This window comes from Scylla paramamosain, chromosome 6, assembly GCF_035594125.1.
Source record: "Scylla paramamosain isolate STU-SP2022 chromosome 6, ASM3559412v1, whole genome shotgun sequence".
NCBI classification, from domain to species: domain Eukaryota; kingdom Metazoa; phylum Arthropoda; class Malacostraca; order Decapoda; family Portunidae; genus Scylla; species Scylla paramamosain.
Genome location: NC_087156.1, coordinates 34447202 through 34469097, shown reverse-complemented (window position 1 = coordinate 34469097; position 21896 = coordinate 34447202). Strand labels below are relative to the sequence as shown.

Below are 21896 nucleotides of genomic sequence, written 5' to 3'. Positions count from 1 at the left end.
TCTAGGGATAAAGGACGAGACTAGGAAATTGAAGCAGCTGCATATAAATGAAGTGGTGTCAAGGGGGCCGTCATTGGAGGGCATATTGGAGGCCCGGTGCAGGAGAGGGAGGGTCGTGCACTGGAATTGGCGGTGGTTTAGTGCTTGGTTTGCTGATCCGTGCACTTAGGTATATGACGCTGGCGAAGTTGTTGTAACGGTTACTGCTCATTGTGGTGGTGGTGGTGGGTATTGTTGTGGTGGTGGCGGTAGTGTGGTGGTATAGTGTTTCCTATCGAAGACATTATACGTAAGTTTCAAAGGAATTATTCAAGTTTAGTAATACAGAGAGAAAGACGATAAATTTAATTCTCTCTCTCCTCTCTCTCTCTCTCTCTCTCTCTCTCTCTCTCTCTCTCTTCTCTCTTCCTCTCTCTCTCTCCTATCTCTCTCTCTCTCTCTCTCTCTCTCTCTCTCTCTCTCTCTCTCTCTCTCTCTCTCTCACTAATTGTAATGCAAAACTAGAACACAGCTTGTAGAAAAGAAAAACACACAAACATGGTTCTCACTTTATACCAGAATTATCATACCATCTTATCTCGTCCTTCGTCTTGTGCTCTTCCTCATCCTCGTCCCTTCATCCCCCTCGTCTCGTCTTCCCAGCAGATAAGAAAACGGTGCAAGAAAATGACATAGGAAGGATCACATGGCCGAGACTTGAGCGCTTTCTGTAACATTAACATCACTTGCTTGACTGCCTGACGCCCTCACTCTAGCAACACCTTATACTTGTCTCGTGACAGATAAAAGAGGAATCCTGGTGAAGTCTCGTCTTTGAAGCGTGTGTGTGTGTATGTGTGTGTGTGTGTGTGCGCGTAGAACTAGGGTAACCAGTGTGTTCTTTGTACGGATGCCAATTTGCAATTTCTCAATGTCGTTGTGTCGCTGAACACGAATGACAAATAGCTTATGACCAAGTCGGAACGAGATGAGTGTCAGTCGCCCTCCCCTTTTTTTTTTTTTTTTTGTGGGTACCATTTAAAATTTGTTAGCACGGACGCAAGATATGAAATAGGAGGTTAATTTTGTCTTTTGCCTTGTCCAGGTTACTAAACTATTAGAGACTGGTACAAAATTAATGTGTCTTAAAAAGTTGTTAGTGATAATGCTAAAAATTGGTTAGCAGTGGATGTGTTAAGCGGTGACGTGTGCGTGGCTGTGGTATTTATTTTCATGTTTTTATTTATTTATTTATTTTTTTTTTTTTTTTCCCGCGGTATGAAGGGAAACACAGCACCCGCAGCAACATTTTTGATGACACATGTTCCTCGGCGGTGCCAGCCGCAGCGCCACAAAAAAAAAGCTTGAACAAAAACATTATGGGCCACTCTCCCCGCATCCCTCTTAGCCTATTTGGAGCGTGTATTGACCCTCCCTCCCCGTCCCGCAAGTGTGTCCTTCCGCCTGCCCGCGTGCCCAAGCCAAGAGCAAACATGCCGTAGCTCCTGAGGGGACCACCAAAATAAATAAACCTCTGATGATTATAGACGGAAATAAATGGACTAATCTTGCGATAAATCGTGGCACAGTTCGTTGCAGTCTTGATTCACACGGTGTGTTCTTGTGACTCACTCTTGCCTCCCTTTGATTTCTTCCATGCACGGTTGTTTGAGTAAGTACAGATGGATGCGATGAGATACAATTCATCACAACACTCAACGCGCCGTGGAAGATTAATGTAAGACGAAATATGCGGGTCACACATGATTATACATTGAATTACACGATAATAACGGAAAGGAATCATTTACGTCTTCATGAAGGGACCGAACATTACGAGTAGGAGGGGAACGGCGGGCCAGTTAGAGGGAGGCTATGATGGAGGAGACAACGGAGGCCTTATTATGGCTGCCCGTGCGTGTCAGGGGGGAAGACTGATGGAATTACGTGATTGTTAAGACCGAAGCAAAGCCTTCGTGACGGAGAAGAAAATCTTGAAGAATGAGCCAGCAGTGTGTTGACATTAAATACTTACTGGATGCATTGATATATGTATTATATATATATATATATATATATATATATAAATATATATATATATATATATATATCTATATATATATATATATATAATATATATATATATATGTATATTATATATATATATATATAATATATATATATATATATATATATATATATATATATATATATATATATATATAGTATATATATATATCATATATATATAAACGTATCTTTACTTCACATGAGCGGAAAAGGGTGGGGGAGGAGTTTACATTTAAGGAAAGTGCGTTCGTGTTGATTCTTTGCTCATGTCATGTTTGATGACTTGTGTTGAAAATTTTAGTGTGTATATTAATTGTCTTCGTGATTTTGCTCAAGGAGAACATTGTGTAAATTGAGAGTTCACGATGAAGTCACGGTCGGGAGCCAAGAGACAAAATGAGTGAGGGTGTGGCTCCCCCGCCACCGTCCGACACCCTTCCCCGAAATCCCAGTGATCTGCATCTCGATACACTCCATATCCCCACCAGCGAGCCCCTGCACTCCCTCAGGAGGAAGGATCAGCCGATAGCAGACTGCAGTAGCGACAGCCCCGTCACCCCGCACTAAAAAAGGGCTAGTCGCGGTTTCCTTGGCCCGCGCCTTCAGGAAAGTGTTCAGGAGTCGCACGCCCTCGCCCAGCACAGACGAGCGGGGAAGGACGAACCCAATTCTGAGTCTGAAGACACCAAGTTGGAAACATCGAGCGACTCAGAATGTCACAACGCGGACATCTGTGTGAGTGAGGCCGAGGTGAATGGGCTGCCAGTGCTCTCCGTCCTCAACAACAACAGTGTCCTCAGCTCACCCAGCGAAGACGTGAGCAGCTCCAGCATGAAGGATTTTCTGTCGCCCCACACTCCGCTCATAGCGAAGTCCCAGACATACTCGGCCTTGTCTGAGGCTCTCCATCATGCCTTCCTCGAGGGTAATGATATGCAGCGGCGCCGAAGACGTCAATATATTGTCCTGTGAAGACATCCATAGTCAGGGCAGTAAAAGCGACAATGAGTACGCTCTCAGTAAATCCATAGATTATTCGCTAAACAATAAGAGAAGTCCAAGTTGCGTGTTGTCAGAGGTGAGGGAGACACTGAAAAAGACTTTGGAGCACCGTCCCTCTATTGCCGTCCCGAGCAGACCGGGATCCTACCATGAAGCCTTCGATGCCGCCACCGACGACGACAGCAGCTCCCACCACAGCCAGGACGACAAGCAGGAATCACATTTATCCCATGATACCGAGCCGAGGAGCATTCTTGGAAACCTCTTCAGCTCCCGCCGGCCCTCTCTCGTGCCTCCCACTGACGACGCCAAAAATGAGGAGACAGGGGCACTTCAGGCCAGCCCAAGGCTCCGGCTGAAGGAAAGCGTATCCCACGGCGAGCATAAAGGCCACAAGAAGCTCGGGGATAAACTGAGTAAAGTGGCTGAGGTTAGTGCTTGTTGTCAGTCCTTCTTCAGTAAAGGTAAGTGTTTCCGTCCTTCATAACCACAGTCAATTGTCATGCTCAGACGCCACACACGCTGGAGCAGAGGACCGGCCATTTGAGTCTTCATAATAAGTCTTACTTTTCCTGTTCTCCGTGTTTTGCTTTTCAGAAATTTAGCTCGGTCACGTGTAGTAGAGGTGGAAATCATCACCCATTGTGAAACGAAAAGATCTTAAAATTTGGTATGGAAGTGTGTATCATGACTCAAGTTTTGTTAATGTTTTTTTTTTTTTTTTTTTTTTTTTTGTGTGTGTGTGTGTGTGTGTGTGGCGGATGTTTTTTTTTTTTTTTTTTTTTTTTTTTACGTAAGTTGCCACCAGAGACAAGGCTTCCTAATGCATCAAACGTAATTCGCGCTCTGGTCCATCCAAGGATCCGCGTCATAGCCAAGATTTCACTTTTTTTGTTTTTTATTCCATCAAAATTCTGTATAATTCTGAAAATGAAGGCGTCTGGAACTTTCTTATCATCTTCAAGGTGTTTGGTATCAATGAGTAGGAGCTTGTCTGTAGGAGTGTGTTGGGTGGTGACGTGTGAATATTAGTGATTTTGTTTGTTGTTGTTTGTTAGAGAGAGAGAGAGAGAGAGAGAGAGAGAGAGAGAGAGAGAGAGAGAGAGAGAGAGAGAGAGAGAGAGAATATGAGTCCAAGAGGCATTAAGGTTATTGCTCAGAGTCGGTGCCTCCTGCAGTACCCTCCAGCGCGGCGGATCTCGCCTGGCGGAGCAGCACGCGGCGCCTGAAGAGCCAGATCTGGAGCTCTGTGGTGACCATCGTGTTGGTGGAGGGCAAGAACCTGCTGCCCATGGACGCCCGACGGCACCTCAGACCCTTATGTCAAGTTCAGGTAAGAAAGAGAGAGAGAGAGAATGTAAATTTCAAAACTCAGCATTTTGTACTGTCGTTAATTTCATTTATTTATTCATTTTTTTCAATTATTATCATTTCGGCTCATCGCAAAAATAGTTCATTTCGGTGACGGAGACCCAGCAGGACTGAAATACAATCCCGCCCGGCTGATGCTTGTAGCGCTTGCCAGCTCGCTGCAGAATGCACTTTGGCAACTTGATCAGTAGGACCAATGGTGTAAGTTTGGGTTACAAGGGCCACAGCTCGGAGTGATTCTTTCTTTTTTTTTTTTTTTTCTCTCTCTCTCTCTCCTGTCATTCTGGTCATGTATTTATTAAGTCCGAAAAGCGATGAACGAACTTAGAGAGAGAGAGAGAGAGAGAGAGAGAGAGAGAGAGAGAGAGAGAGAGAGAGAGAGAGAGAGAGAGAGAGATTGCACGTGCTTGTTATTGTTGGCACCTGACGGCTAAAAGCAGTGTTTCACATCTAATATTCATTTTACTGGGAAACAGCTTAAAAATTATGTAATTTTCAGGTGAAAATCGAAATATTTATAAATTGGGCAAGTGTATATTGGTGTGAAGCTCTAACTGCGATGACCGAAACAGTGAACCATCTCTGGTTTCGAAACTTATTGTGACCGATATCTAACGGACATTACAGACAGGCTTGCCAACCCTGCCGCACTACCTCAATCATTTACTATTTTGTGTTTGGGAATAATTAATTAAGCTTGCGCGATTTTTGTAGCGCCCATAAATGTAATTAGCATCAAGAAGACGAAACTATCGCCGTTGCAATAAAATGAAGCCATCACAATTCACAACTATGAGAGAATGGCAGTGAAAGCAATGCAGACACTCAGGTTTAGTTCTCGGTGCACTTCGCTACCCACATGACTGATCATCACCGGTAATATGAAGTCGCTTCTAACATTTTCTTCCGTGTTATTTCCAGACTCGGGAACGAAAAGTACAAGAGCAAAGCAGATCAGCACACGCTCAACCCCCAAGTGGCTGGAGCAGTTCGACTTCCACCAGTTTGAGGACACAAAGCCAGTTCCTGGAAATCACCGTGTGGGACAAGGGACGTCAGGTGCAAGGATGACTTCATGGGCAGGTAAGCGTCTAGCTCAGTTATTGTTTGTCATCATTGCCTGTAAATCAAGAAGGAGTTTTCAAGACGTCTTCCAACCTTTGATAATTATTCATTTGGATGTTCTCTTTAAGGACTGGTACCTGAGTGGGTCTCTCTCTCTCTCTCTCTCTCTCTCTCTCTCTCTCTCTCTCTCTCTCTCTCTCTCTCTCTCTCTCTCTCTCTCTCTCTCTCTCTCAAGTCAGAGCCCCACCTACAAAATTACAAAAAAAAAAAAATAGGCGCAATGATTGTGTGTGAGAGGGGAGGGGCGTTGAAAAATGATCGTTTCAGCGTAAGATCCTCGCCTCCCCTCCCCCTTCCTCAACCCTTTACTGCCGATCTAAAGGTAGTCGTGGGAAATGCAGCGAGATTATACCAAAAATCATTTCTTTTAATGGAAGGAACGTCAAGAAATTTCGTAGTGTTTTATGTAATCTAGCATGTAGTCTCCAATTAGAAGAGTTGTAGGATTAGTTTAGGATTAGACTGCACACACACACACACATTCCGTATTATTAGAAAAAATAAAACGCTGTCTAACAGGCACGAAAAAAGAAGTCCATTACTAGGAAGTAGATATTTTACTAAGACACTTTTCTTCTGTACACTTTGTCGCAAATTACTCCTGTAGTATTACTGGGGATAACATTTATCATAGCCATCTTTCCTGAGACCAGCAAACTTAAAAAAAAAAAAAAACGGTAGTGTGTGTGGGGGCTATGAAGATCAGAGAAACTGTGGGAAGCACCTACTTTACTGATGCTGTATATATAGATATAGGGCATCTGTTATGTACCTACGGCAGAAATACGTCTTCCCTGTCTTTTTTTCCAAAACAATTCTGTTTCATCATTTTATTACAAGCATGGGTTTGTTTATCTGCATAGACTTAAAAATAGTGCACTGAAAGGCATTCGTATGTACATTTATCAGTATTAGATACCTCAGTAGTAGTATTGGATACTACTGATGTAGGCTCTTTTATTTTTTTGTGTGGTTTCATTGCAAGGCTACACACTGCTTGGCATGTGCAATAAATTCATTGAGCACACTTTTTAAAAAAGCAGTCGAGGCTGGCAACACGTTCCGCGTATAAGAGCTTCACACCTCACTGACCTGATTCTAGATGTTTTTTTTTTTTTTTTTTTTTTTTTTTTTTTTTTTTTTTTAGGCAGTTGTAGTCGATCACATTTTGGTCCTGGTAGGATCAGTCTCTGTCGGTATTCAATATTCGCCAACATGGCTGTTTGTCCTGGCTGCAAGGGCAACTACTCCTCATGTATAGCACATCATTTTGAAAATTATAACGCTGCTCAGGAGTTTTTGAGAGCGCAAGGTGTGCTGTCCGTGGCTGTAGAATGTCTGATTTGACACAAACAGTGCACTTTCAACATTGGATGTATGCAGAGCTGCACCAACAGTTGTGTGGTTCCTAAGACCAAGAAACGACGTTACTGTACCTGTATGTTTTATTTATTTATTTATTTACGTATTTATTATTATTATTTTTTTTTAAGCCACATTCAAGATGGGATTAGGCTAGGTAAGGTTAGGTTAGGTTTCGTTATGAATGTATCAATCGTCATATTTTGATACCTATGGAAAGAAAAGTGCTCAGGAAAAATTCCCTGCAGTTTGGGAAATTTCTAGGGAATCTCCCAAAACAGAATTTTTACTAAAGCCTTGCAACTGCCAAGAGTGCTGTTTCTCTCTCTCTCTCTCTCTCTCTCTCTCTCTCTCTCTCTCTCTCTCTCTCTCTCTCTCTCTCTCTCTCTCTCTCTCTCTCTCTGAAAACCATCTTAGCCCTTGTTGAGCCTCAATGGGATAAGAGGACAGCCTCACTGACTTGTGCAAACATACCTGAGTATCTGCATGTGAGCTGGTTATTAGAACTTGTTTACTCCAACTATGCTATAATAGGCCCATCATTTCCTGCATCTGATCAGCTCTGCAGATTGGACAAAGAGCAGATGCTGGTGAACCACTTCTAGAGACCCTTGAGATCTTTAGTGTGGTATGAAAGTCTGAATATCATTGAGCAGGTATATATTTTATAGGAGAGTCCACTTGCTTCACAACTTCATTTACTGCTTAGAATGAAGTGTGATTATGAGCATTTGTGACAAAGTGTTGCCATTGTTTAGGAAGCTTCATGCTGTCAGTCACTGAAAAGAATGTTGCTGCTATGTAATTATGTAAATGTTGCATGCTCATGGCTGTGTAATAGATTTGACTCCAGATAAGCCTACTCTGTGGAAATGTAACATTCTTTCAAGACTAGGAACAGACTGAGGCAGGAGGCAGATGATCCTGTCCTGGAGTTGTTTGCTCTGATTTATACATTAAAATCCCTCTCATCCGGCATTTGAGTATCCGGCACATTTTTCCCCGAGCCTTAAAATCAATAAAAAATCAATGTGTACTCATAAAATCGATTGAAATTCCCACACGAGGCATACTTTGTCCCCTCGCCACCAGAGCGCACTGCTTCGCGCCACCCGCGGCCCACTGCACTGTGTTTACTCAGTGACTCAGTCCCGTGTGTGCACTGTTTATCGCCTGATGCCTTCATCATGCCTAAAGTTGTAGAAAAGAGGAAGCGTGTTGTGCTTACACTTAAGCAGAAGGTAGACATTTGTCGACGATTAGAGAGAGGTGAAAGCAGACAGCAACTAATGGCGGAATATGGTGTGGGTTTATCAACTATTTATGACATTAAATCCCAAACGAAAAAGTTGTGGGATTACATGAAAGCCACCGACACCTCAAAGGCAGCGGAAAATCATCACACACTGCAGTATCATTGTGGTGAAATGATGGACAAAGTGTTATACGAGTGGTTCAGCTTGAAAAGATCAGAAGGAGTCACAATTACAGGCCCAATGCTACAACTGTGTGTTGGTGAGTGTGAGGTGGCAGCGCGGGTGGCGATGCGCGGCACAGCGATCAGCTGACCTTTGTAATGGTAAGATGCGTGAGTGTAGGGTGGTGATTGTGGACATAATTTCACTTCTATTCAAGTATCCGGCAATATTCAGGTATTCAGCATGTCAGCGGTCCCGTTGATGCCGGATAAGAGGGATTTTACTGTAATATTTCATGTTGTTCTTTTTGACATTTTCCTTTAAGTACTGCTTTTTTAATGCATTACATATTTGGTTATTCTACTCGAAAATAAGAGAATTACACTATATTTCCTAATAAACAATAACCAAATACCAGTTTCATAATACAAGGTAGGATTAGTCCATGAAAGACAATATAAGCACCCAGTTCATTGTACTGTATGATGCTGAATACAGGAAGTAACAACCTTGATTCTCTCACCACACAGATGCATACTGGACATCTCCAAGTATGAGAAGGAGAAGACTCACCACATCTGGGCACCACTTGACAAGGGTGCCGGCTCTGTCTTCATCCTCCTCACAGTCTCTGGCATCACTTCCTCTGAAACCATATCAGACCTCCACTCCTTTGATGATAATCCCAAGGAGCTTGCAAACATAGCTGCCAGTTATGTAAGTCATAAGTGAATATCTTGTACTCATAGTGGACTCACAGTTTGATGGATGGTGTTTCCCATTATGTCATGTAGTTTGATAAAATCTTCCTCCAATTGGGTGCTCTGTCATAATGGTGGACAGTGAAGGAAAACCAACATCATTTTGGGTTCGGTGATCACTTGTGGCTCATTTGCTGACAGTCATGTGTCTTGAATGCTTTGCTGGAGTTTGTTTGTATTTGCTTCATCTCATTTAGCTGTTCTTTAGACCAGTTTCTTATTCTTCAAAACAAGGCATTACAGTAGATGGCAGCAGCGAAGAGCCCTTGTGAAGTATATGGAGTTAGAGAAAAAAATTGTATATGGATCTTCTATTGATTACTCTCCAAAGAAAAGAATGAAGCTTCGTGAAGGAGGAAACTCAGCAAGGAAAGAAATTTACTTAAAGGAGGAGCAAAACAATTTAGTAGCAGTACTGCCAAGACTGACAAATATCAACTTGAGATATGGTGATCACTAATGACTCAGTTAAGCTGTACCTTGTGTCCTGCCTGGTCAATATAGAGGGCCAGAAATTTTTACATTCCATTGCTGTGCTTCTTTCTTTAATGTCTGCATTTCTGAGATATAGTAGGTTAGTGGATTGTAGATCAACTCAACCACTGTGTCTCTCTCCTCCCAGAAATGGACAAGAACGCTGCAAAATGTGAAAGATGTCGGGTACTTGAGGGTGAAGGTGTTCCGGGCGCAGGGCCTTGCCTCAGCTGATATTGGAGGCAAAAGTGACCCATTCTGTGTGCTAGAGTTGGTCAATGATCGTCTTCAGACACAGACAGAGTACAAGACACTGTCTCCAAGCTGGAATAAGATATTCAACTTGTAAGTATACTTGTAATGGTGGCACAGATGGAAGATTTGCCCTTTACAAATTTCTTAATTTTAGTTTTCACACAAGTTTAAGGTAAATAAAGTAAGTAGCACCACACATTGTGATACAAGTTGTGATGACAGGAACTGCTTATGATGGAACCAGAGCCCAAAAACAAAGAGGATGTAGGTATTCAGTGGCTTGAGGGGAGCACCTTGCAAACTTGCACCTTTGAGTAGTATCCTTTCTGCAGAATTGCCTCATGCAACATGTAATTGCTAACAAGAATTGTAAAAAGAAATTGTTTTCAGATAAAATATAACAAACTTGTGGGCCTAAAATCAATTACAGTGATTCAGAGACACTAGCAATATTTTTATAGCTTTTGTTGACTTATTTAGGATCTTGCAGAGTACAGACTGTGTTTCAGTTTCCTAAATAACTACATCTGCTTGAAATTTAGAATATACTCGATTCTCATATTCCTTCCATGTATTACAAGATTATTGTAGGTGACAGATTTAGAAGGCTGGGAACCAGATTCATGTGTGGCTCACTCATTATTATGCAGCTGCTCCCATTATCATGGTGACTGAATGGCTCATAAGAATGCACATTTGCTGGAGAAAGTCACTAGGCAATTTCTCAAAGTACCTAAATTGATCTTTACAGGGAGGTTTATGCTTCTATACTATATTCTTGTGATGTAATGAACATTATTTCATTTGCCTTAATGGGAATACATATCTCACTGTCCCAGATTTAGTTTTCAAAAGCATTTTTACCTTGATATTGATACCTGTTTATAGTATGTGCTTTCATGCAGCTGTATCTCCCACAGAGATGGTGTGACACATGATACAGCAGAATGTGCCAAAACATTTCACATTACAGTAAAATCCCTCTTATCCCGCATTTGAGTATCCGGCACAGCCTTAAAATCAATAAAAAATCAATGTGTACTCATAAAATCGATTAAAATTCCCGCGCGAGGCATACCTTGTCCCCTTGCCACCAGAGCGTACTGCTTCGCACCATCCGCAGCCCACTGCACTGTGTTTACTCAGTGACTCAGTCCTGCGTGTGCACTGTTTATCGCCTGACGCCTTCGTCATGCCTAAAGTTGTACAAAAGAGGAAGCGTGTTGTGCTTACACTTAAGCAGCTGATCAGATCAGCTGATCTTTGTTATGGTAAGATGCGTGAGTGTAGGGTGGTGATTGTGGACATAATTTCACTTCTATTCAAGTATCTGGCAATATTCAAGTATCCGGCATGTCGGCGGTCCCGTTGATGCCGGATAAGAGGGATTTTACTGTACATATTTACATACATGACAGTTCAAAAAATAAAAAGAAATTTAATGTAATCCCATAGAACCAAGTTGCAATGAAACTTGGTCATTTTACATCTTTATGCAATATATACCATATACACTATATGCATCTCCTGCAATATTTTCATGTTTATTCATACTTGTTTTTTATATCTATATAATATTTTCATAATTCATGTACACATGTGTGCATTTACTTAATGTATTTACCTAGTTGTGAAATACAGGACAACAGCCACACTTGGCTCGTGCTGTCCTGTCTCCATATCATCTTTTATCCAAATTTTCTTCAAATTTATGGACTATCTTAGCACACACAGTCTCATCATTAAGTTCATTCCAGACTGCTGTGCTCTTGTGAAGAAAGCTATGTTTCTTGTTGTCTCTTCTGTAAACACCCCTTATCAATTTCTTTCCATGCCCTGAGATACCTCTCATATCTGGTATCACAAGATCATTCCTATTCAACTTTTCCATCCCTTCCAATATTCTGTATAGTGCCATCAAATCACCTCTTTCCCTCCTTATTTTCCTGTGTAGTCAAGCTTATTCTCATGAACCTCTCCTCATAACTATACCCTTAGTATTGTAGGGATTTTAATTGCAGCTCTCTGAATCCCTTCTAGCTTTCTGATATCCTTCTTCAAACTTGGGGATCACATGAATGTTTCTCAGCAGATTATATGTTTCTCCAGTGATCTTGTTCACATGCTTCCCAAATAACAGTTTATTAGAAATGGTTACTCCCAGATCTTTTTCTTCTGATCTTATAGTAATTTTCTCATTTCCCAAATAGTTGGTACCTTTTATTCTTCTTGCATTTTTTACAAACTTCACCACACTACATTTCTTGGCATTAAATTCCATGTTCCACCTCAACAACTATTCATTTATCTTAATTAGGCCTTGATTCATAGCTTTGCAGTCTTCTTCATTTGTTACTTTTCTCATAATTTTAGCATCATCAGCAAAGAAACTCATGTAGCTTGTCACCCCATCTGTCATGTTGTTGACATATATTCCAAACATAACTGGTACTAGTATTGATCCTTGCAGAACTCCACTTATTACTGGTCTCCATTTCGACTTATTGCCTCTGATTACTGTCCTCATTTTTCTGTCCATCAATAAGTCAGTCATCCATTTTAATAATGATCCTCCCAATCTACCTATATTTTTCAGTTTCCATATTAGCTTTCTATGTGATACTTTATCAAATGTTTTTTTGTCTTTTTTTCAGGTTTAAGTATAAGCAGTCAGCCCATCCATCTCTCTTTTGCACTGTGTCCATTGAGTAGAAGCTTATCAGATTTGTTACACAAGATTTCCTTCTTTGAATCCAAATTCTCTCTCTGTTATCACATTGTTGTCTTCCAGGTATTTCACCAATCTGTTCTTGATGATCTTTTTGCAAATCTTTGCTACTACACTTGTCAGCAATACAGATCTATAATTTAATAGGTCTTCTTTACTTCCAGCCTTGTGAATTGGGATAATATCCATCCTTCCAACAGGGTGGTGCTGATTATATTGTGTATCTTTTAGAATCTAGTTTGACACATTGTCAGGTCCCATTGCTTTCCTTACATCCAGCTCTTCTAACATATTCTTTACTTCTTCTGTTGATGTTACTCCCTTTTCCAGACCAGTTCCATTTTCCATCACTATCCTTTCTTCCATAAAATCATTTTCCCTAGTGAACACTGAGTAGGAGTATCTGTTGAACACTTCAGCTATCTCTTTTGGGTCTTTGACCATTTCTTCGCCAACTTAGGGGTTATCAAGAGAGCCACAGATGGTTCAGGATTACTCCTGAGCTTTTAAAACTGTTTATATCGGGACTTTTCAACAGGATCACATTAACTTATTTCAAAGATTGCATTACTGTCTTACACTCTGTCTCTCTCCTCCAAATATATAAAAACAAAGATATTTAGAGAAACAATAAATTAGTAATAAATGACAACTTTTGCTGTCTTTTAATATTTGAAAGCAAGTAACTTTGTTCTAGAACCGAATTATGGTACATCAACTGAAACAATAACATGTTCAAAGTTTTGTTCGAAAACCAGATTGTTAAAAAAGGGAGGCATTTGGTAACTGAGGTTCCACTTTACACACACACACACACACACACACACATTTTACTTATTTTTCTCAAATAATGAAATATGTATTCTATGTCTCGTAATCTTGGTGTTGAGGCCTTATGAGTAAGCAAGCTTTGTTTATTTCAGCAATGTTAAGGACATACACAGTATTTTGGAAGTGACAGTGTACGATGAGGACCGAGATCATAAAGTGGAATTCTTGGGCAAAATTGCAATTCCATTATTGAGGATCAGGAATGGAGAAAAGAAGTGGTAAGTTTACAACATCCCTTTTACATCTATAAGTGTCATTGGTGTTCAGGGCTGCAGGTAACATGCACAAACATTTAAGACTGACTTTCTTTTGAGATCTTATGTCAAAGTCAGATTAATTTTTCATTAGTAAACACTGGCTTTCCAAATTATCACCTGGATGTGTTCATTGTGGAAAGGTATGTGTGTCTATCAACCAGATGGTCTGCTCCCCACATCATCTCCATTTCATCATCTTTTAAAACTTGCCCATGTATAATATTTTCAGAAGCAGCAGCAATAAACTTTTTTATTTATTTATTTATTTTTATTTTTTTTTTTTTTTTTTTTTTTTATGAAGCTAATCTGGTTTTCATCCATGGAGTTGCATTTACATCCAGGGATACAATTATATGCAAAGGTGGTAAAATAAACATTAGAAATTTTACATGTATGTATATATCATTGTCATCATTACCATATGGAAAGACAGGTTCCATGTTTGTTTGTTTGTTTGTGTGTGTGTGTGTGTGTGTGTGTGTGCACATGTCTGACTTTTAGATCTATTCCCATTCATTTGATAGCTTGCAGACTACTTTACATTTATGAAACACTTCACTTCTTTATTTTCATGCTCTATTTTTCTGTATAACCAAACAAACAGAATAGTGTATGTATTTTGAATTTAATATTTGTTTCATACTCTTGAAGGAATTCATATGATAGGATGTTCGAATATCCAATTAATTTTATTGAGACTAATTGCTTTTCTTATTGCTCAGGCATGCCTTGAAAGACAAGAAGCTGAGAATGAGAGCTAAGGGAGTCAACCCAGAAATTTTATTGGAGTGTACGGTATATTGGAATCCAGTGAGTATTTTTACAATTCCCTCCTTTATCATGCCTTGATTTTTCAAGATATAGTCCAGGTTCATGGACTGCTTGTTATTATTAACTAGAGCTGCAGTCTTGAGTCTTGGATCTCAGGTATATTGAAACAAGAGATAGGTGATGTTTTGGAATCTTGTGTAAAGGCATGAAGATGTTTGATCTTTAGAGATATACTGTAGGTATATTTCAAGAGTGTTTTATTGGACCTGATTATTTCCTAGTTTCCAGAGAGTGACATTATAAAATCTGTGCCTTTGTTGCTTGTCAGGTAAATACTCTATATGTATATAATATATAATTGTGATACTTTCTTTGGTGCCATACCTGAATTCTCTTGATCTTATTAACCCTTTCCTTCCGGCGCTTAAATTATTTTCCCGTTTTGTATGACGGCTAAAAATGGTAAACCTAGAAATTCAGAAAATTGTTTGAATACTAATAATTATTTTCTCTTTGTTATTCTGAATACAATGATGTACTTTGTAGCTCGATGTGACCTCTGAAAGTTCAGTTTATGCCTTATAAAGGATTCCTCCTCCTCCCGCTGTGTGATCCGTCATCCAGAAACAGCCCGGAGAGCGATGACACTGCGCGCGCACACACACACACACTCTCTCTCTCTCTCTCTCTCTCTCTCTCTCTCTCTCTCTCTCTCTCTCTCTCTCTCTCTCTCTCTCTCTCTCTCTCTCTCTCTCTCTCTCTCATCTTGGAGGGGAAATTGTACACTTCCAATGAGAGAGAGAGAGAGAGAGAGAGATTTCATCCCTTTTCATATCAAGTTTCAGGCAAATAACATTATCTCTCTCTCTCTCTCTCTCTCTCTCTCTCTCTCTCTCTCTCTCTCTCTCTCTCTCTCTCTCTCTCTCTCTCTCTCTCTCTCTCTCTCTCTCTCTCTCTGACAAGTTACCTTCTACCATTTTATTATAAAATCGAAGATAATGAAAAAATTAACATGAAAGAATGATAGGTATCATCTCTCTGTTCTGATAAAACAGGTGGATCCTGTAAATCATTTTCAGAGTCCTCACTGATGTCTTCGCTTTCTTCAGCTTCTTCTTCTAAATATTCACTGTCACTGTCTTCAAACTCAGAAGCACTGCTAAATACATATGTTCTGTCCTGCTCCATGGTGAGTTATGATCTGAGATCCTTCGCTCTTATCAGGATGTCTCTTCTCTCTTATCATGGTGCTTTCCACCCAGTGAGTGCTTTCCACCCAGCGGGTCGCTGGGGTTGCCAAGTGTCGCCCGGAGAAAGGGAAAATAGCTTAGTTACCGCTAAATTTCCAGAGCTAGTGACAACACTACATGTGGAAACATGCCAGACACTTCCACTCACACCATCTGACTCGAGAAACCACGCTTGGAGCTCAAAATTGAGGCGCGAAAATTCTTGATTGCGGGTATGATCGCCATCACTACGGACGCATTTTTGCAATCGTATATATACGATTGCCGGAAGGAAAGGATTAAATAATGTATGTATAATGAAGAGTGTGAAATCAAGTATATGGATAAGGAAGTGAAAAGAGACATAGGTGTTATGGGGTGAGTTTATTTCCTAATTAGTTTTGCTTGTAGCTTCCTTAGTTTCCCTTGAGGAAGCTACAAGCAAAACTAGTTGGGAAATAAACTCACCCCATAAAACCTGTGTCTCTTTTCACCTCCACCTCCAACTTGTCAAAATGTCTCAAGATAAGGATAAGAAAAATTTTTGTTCTGCATAGGGCTAAGGTATAAGAGAAGGAAGGAAGGTTGCACAATTGTGATAGTGCAGAAAATGTGACCTATAGTTCGACTGCCTCAAAAGTAGTGAAGATACTGTGTAGATTTGGTATTGTCATGTATGTGTGTGTATATACCTAGTTGTATTTACCTAGTTGCATAGTACAGGGTCCGAGCCAAAGCTCAATTAGTCCTGTCTCCATACCCGAATTTATCTAATCTCTCTTTAAACATGTGCACACTCTTTGCCACAACCACTTCTTCTTTTAAGTTTTTCCATATTTCAACCATTCGATGCGGAAAGCTGTATTTTTTAATATCTCCCAAACAATGACTCTTCTTTAATTTCTTCATATGTCCCCATGTACGTTTATCTTCTTCCTCCACTTTTACAACTAGGTCATCTCTGTCTATCTTCTCCATGTTGTTTATTAATTTGAACATTGTTATCAGGTCTCCTCTTTCCCTTCTTTCTTGCAGTGTTGGTAATCCAATTTCTTCCAGTCTTTCCTCGTAACTTAGGTCTTCCAATTCAGGTATCATTTTCGTAGCTGTTCTTTGTATCCTTTCCAATTTCCTTATATCTTTCTTCTTGTGTGGAGACCATACCACTGCTGTGTATTCCAGTTTGGGGCGTATCATGTGTGTTATAATTTTCTTCATCATTTCTTTGTCTAGGTAATTAAATGCCATCCTGATATTTGCTAGCAAATATCAGGTGTGTGTGTGTGTGTGTTTACCTAGTTGTCACCTAGTTGTATTTACCTAGTTGTAACATATGGAAAAGTAACTACGGTCGTGCTGTCCCATCACAGTGTTTACTTTTGTCCAACTTATTCTCAAAATTTTTTTTTTTTTTTTGTGTGTGTGTGTGTGTGTGTGTCTGTTGTGGTGCAAGTATTGAAAGTGAATGATAAATTTGGTTAAAGATAAAGATATTAAATTTGAAACAGTTGATGAGAAAGTTCATTTAAAAAGAAAGTAGTATGTAGTATAAGAGTATGGTAGGTAAGATGGTAAATGTGATGTGAAATGGAAGGTGCTGATTATTTGGAAGAGAGGACAGGACTAGAGTAGAAGTATGTAGGGATGAAGTCCAAGAGCAGGAATAAATGGAGATTTGTTTTGCTTATCTCCCAGGGTGAGTTCTTGTGTTTATAGGCATCATTTTTAAATAGAAAGTGAGAGGATCACTCAAAGGAAAGAAGAGAAATTATAAATCTTGGCTTCCTAGCTCTATACTTTTATATGCTATTGAGCCTGATTAAAAATCAGGAGCCTATGTGAGGTAACACCTCTCACTGTGTGCTGATTTGATAAGAAATTATGTAGAATGACACACCAGCGACTCCTTCCCATAGATGCGTGCAGCCATAAGGACCTTCATGCCAAAGGAGGAGAAATTCATGCAGGTGGAGCAAAAGTTTAAGCGGCAGGTGTTCATAACCAATGTGAACCGATTGAAGGCTTGTGTTATGGACCTGGTGGAAGGTGGAAAATTCATAAAGTGAGTGCACTAAAACTAAATCTTTTGCATCTAATAGTTTATTTTTTGTTAGACTGAGATATTTTCATGAGATATTCTGTCAAACAGGTAAGTTTCTAAATTTGGACTTTTTAACTATTATCTAATACTTTTACTATTTTTTACACACGTTTGAGTCTTTCATTGTGGTATTATTATTATTTCAGGTCTTGCTTTGAGTGGGAATATCCAATCAGAAGTACATTTGCATTCATCGGCTTCATGGTGGGAACGTACTGCTTTGAGCCGTACATGATTCCCATTATACTCTTGATTGTATACCTCAAGAACTACATTGTAAGTACTTATGCACAGCATATATACATGATTCCTCACATCATTAGATAGGCCACATATTATCCTTAACAGTAACAGTTTAGTTTCTTTACAGAAGAGAACATAATAAAACAAATAGTCACAAATTACCTCTTCATCCCCTTGAAAAATGTGCACACTTAGGGTTCATTTATTACTCATTATGGCTGGTTCATAGTGTAGTGTTGTTGTAGTTATTGCAGTGAGACCAGGCCTGTAGTTTTGTTTATTTTGTGACACTGTTGGATGCAGAGACTTCTGAATAGTGTTCATAATTCACTCCAGTTTTGCTTATATACATAATCAAATTTAGATATTCATGCTTAAGAACATTTGAGAATGTTACATTGCACAGCTGAATGTTTCAGTTGTATTGAATCATGTAATGATTTTCATTAGTAACATAATTAGATATGAGAAGAACTGAAAATTCTTTGTTATTTGCAGGTGTTATCAATTGTGGGCACCATGTCACACCGTGAGGATGAAGCAGATTATTCTGTGGATGATGATGAAGTAGATGACGATGAGAAAGATAAGGTAAATCGAGAAGAAAGCTTTTTTGTTTTTATTCTCTTGCCTTTATTCTCACTTTTCTTTTATTCTAAAATTGAAAAAAAAATAATGGAACAGTGCTATATAATTGTTATCCTATATGCAACATTACATTCAGAGAAAATACAAAAAAAAAAATATATAAAACTAAAAATTTCCATAGGTATATAAAATTACATTAATTTCTATTTTTTGTTTTTTGTTTTATGGTTTTCAAAAGCCTTTTATGACATTCTGAATATAGGCTTGTGAATCACCATTATTCAAGGATAATTTTGAAAATTGTACATTAAAAGAATATTCTCAGCATAATAATGAGTAGTATAAGAAAGATTATTTTCCAATATCAGATAACTATCATAAGTAGCAATCCTCTTTATTGTGCACAGGTAGTAAGCTGCATCTTGATGACCTCAACTATGCCTTATTAAATCACAGTTTGATGTTAATGACTGAATTGAAGTTGCAGGCCCTTTTAGATCATTTTCATGGTAAAAATAGGTCTGAAGAACTCAGTGTTCCCTGATGGAAGAAGAAAATATTTGAAGAAAGTGTCCTTCAGACCTCATAAGGGTTGCCCACAGGAATATAAGGGTTGCCCACAGGAATGAAGATTTAAGCACTACATAATTTTGTGCAAGATATTTATTCAAATAGTACATGTAACATTTTTGCCTACATAACTTCGATGCCAAAGCCACATGCTTTCTTCTCTGAGCTTCATGAATGCCAGACTAATGTGTGCATTCAAGTGGTTCCAGCAGTAATGGAAGACAAAGTGCACAATATTATCAATTTAGGAGAAAGGGTAAAATTAAGACACTTGAGCCCTCACATTTTAGTAACTGGAAAACAAGAAAAATGCCCTTAATCAAAGGAGAGAGAGTTTAGAAAGGATAGGTTTTATAACTTTCTATATGTTGCTTTTCATTAGAATTAATGTTACTTTTTATATGCACTGTCAGTTTTCTAAATATTTTAACTTTAGTTGCATATTTTGTGTACTTCATACTGTAGGTATTGATGAAAATAGCTATTAAAATGTTTTTTACAAATGATTTGAATTTAATAAGCTTTTGGTGTTTCTAATTTTGCAGTTACAGACAATTTTCTTAAAAGTTTGTCAACTTTTTTTCTAAGTCTTTCCTAAAACTCCACTCATGATATCCATATGAATACCATGATCACAGGTATATTCCAATATTCAGCATACTTGACAGACCATGATAAATTCTTATGCACTACTGTGTGGTTGTTGCCATTCTGGAAAACCCTGCAGCCTTCTCTTCCTTGCATAACATGTCTGTCAGTCACAGCAAAGAGTTTGTGGTACAAATACATGTAGTAGTGCTGCACTACAGACACTATTCATAGGATGTGTTCTCTCCACCAAAGTTGATTTACTTTACTGGACATCTTTTTTCTTGAAATTGGCACAGGATGCTGTAACATAGATTGTTTTGTATATATACATCATATATATATATATATATATATATATATATATATATATATATATATATATATATATATATATATATATATAATTTTTTATTTGTAAAAACATAAAACATATTGCTATTTTGTTGAACTAATCTAGGACTGAAATAATATTGACAATGATATCAGTTTTTAATATGAGGCTGTGCATGTCATACTCAGCAAAGCAACAAGTATATAATGCTATCATTTCAGTACAGATAGGTGATGATAACTCTTGAACTACCTGTACTGTCTTTTGTCATACTTTTTTTTTCTGTTCAGGCCAAGACCAATGCAATGAGATATGTAAAATTTGATATTCCCATCACCAATATATCTTGTCATTGATCACATTATCACCAGACCTTCATTTTTCATATCAATCATAATAATGTGTTGGAAAATTAAACACAAGTGAATGATGTACAATTATCCTGCCACCCAGCTGTCCCAAATCCCTATGCATCCTTTTGATTCAGTGTCTCCTCTGGTTCATGGGTTTTTTTTTTTAACATTCACCCATTGGTTGTAAGTCACAAGCTGCCATTCCCAACATGTGCCCACACTGCTTATGGCTCACTTTGTCCACTGCATTCCATCTTTCAGGATATCAGCCATATTGTGTGCTTTGTATTTATTTGGTTGTTGACCTCTGTTTGATAGTGGGAAGTTCTAAAACCAAAATAGGCAGTAAGATCTATTGCAACCATGGTGGCACTTTGCTCTGTATCCTACACACAGCCTCATATAATAGTTTATTTTCTTTCACATGGTGTGGTCTTACTTTGCAACAAACAAAAGAAAGAAAATGTCCTATAAGTCAATATATTTAATCAGAATAGTTTAATGATTAATTTTTTTCATGAAAATGGGCACATTGTTGTACTAGCACAGTTGCTAGTCATGATAGAGAAAGTTCTGTTTTTTGTTAAAATTGCAGTTATTTCACACATCTAGCCATTAGTATTAGTTCAGTACAGATGGTTATGGGATTCTCATGTCTTCATAGTGACCAAATATGAGGTGTGATTGATGACACTTCCTTTTCACATAAATGCTGGGCTGTTTTTCCAGAATGGGAACCCAGAGGTAAGGAAAAGGCATTATGAGAAGGATGACTCTGGCAGGTCTAATGCACCCACTAACCCCTCCAGAGAGGTGAAGTACTGTACTAGTATCTAGACCTTGATCTCTTGGGGATTGCTTGACTGGTGATTTTTTTGTGGATCTGCTTTTCTGCTTTTCATTTACATGCATTCACGGAGCTTTTTATTTGATTCCACATAGTGTACGTACATGTAAAGCTGAGTTCATTATAATAGCAAAGAACAAACAAGTGTGCAGAGTTACCAGCAAGCTGAATCCTATGGAAAAGTCAATATAAAAAACATTTGGGTATTCATGTGGTTCTTCTGTGTGTACTGTACTTGTGTATCTTGCCTTCACCTCCACACACAACTGTTTGACAGCATGCTCTGCTGTACAGTGCAGCACTCTTGATAACTTACCTTCATAGTAACAACAGTTTCACCTTGAAAAGAGTATTTCCTTAGTGTTTTACCTCCTCTCCTTATTTCTTGTGGTAAACTTTTTTTTTAGTATGTCAGGTGATTTTATGAATATGTTAAAGAATTTACTTTAGTTACAGAGAAGGAAATGAAAAGCATTATTCCAGATTTTTCCATCATATGGTATAAAACAATTTTACACATTTATAGAGTATTTAAATATATATATATATATATATATATATATATATATATATATATATATATATATATATATATATATATATATATATATATACTTCCTACATTCATTCAGTTTTTCT

General features: G+C 38.6%; 1 protein-coding gene and 1 long non-coding RNA gene across 2 annotated transcripts in view; both read left to right on the top strand.

Moving 5' to 3' along the window:
- The window catches only part of LOC135101651 (uncharacterized), a 62970-nt gene extending 59332 nt beyond the window's left edge, over nt 1–3638 (top strand). The window contains exon 2 of the long non-coding RNA XR_010269343.1: nt 2386–3638. This is a non-coding gene — a long non-coding RNA (uncharacterized LOC135101651). The remainder of the gene's footprint in view (nt 1–2385) is intronic.
- Nucleotides 3639–4029: 391 nt separating this feature from the next.
- The window catches only part of LOC135101076 (multiple C2 and transmembrane domain-containing protein-like), a 34827-nt gene continuing 16960 nt past the window's right edge, over nt 4030–21896 (top strand). The window contains 13 exon segments of the mRNA XM_064004649.1: nt 4030–4033; nt 4212–4339; nt 4341–4384; nt 5344–5389; nt 5391–5476; nt 8858–9044; nt 9711–9907; nt 13469–13594; nt 14356–14443; nt 17550–17695; nt 17881–18010; nt 18476–18568; nt 21140–21223. Of these exon segments, the coding sequence (XP_063860719.1) occupies nt 4030–4033; nt 4212–4339; nt 4341–4384; nt 5344–5389; nt 5391–5476; nt 8858–9044; nt 9711–9907; nt 13469–13594; nt 14356–14443; nt 17550–17695; nt 17881–18010; nt 18476–18568; nt 21140–21223 (1359 nt within the window).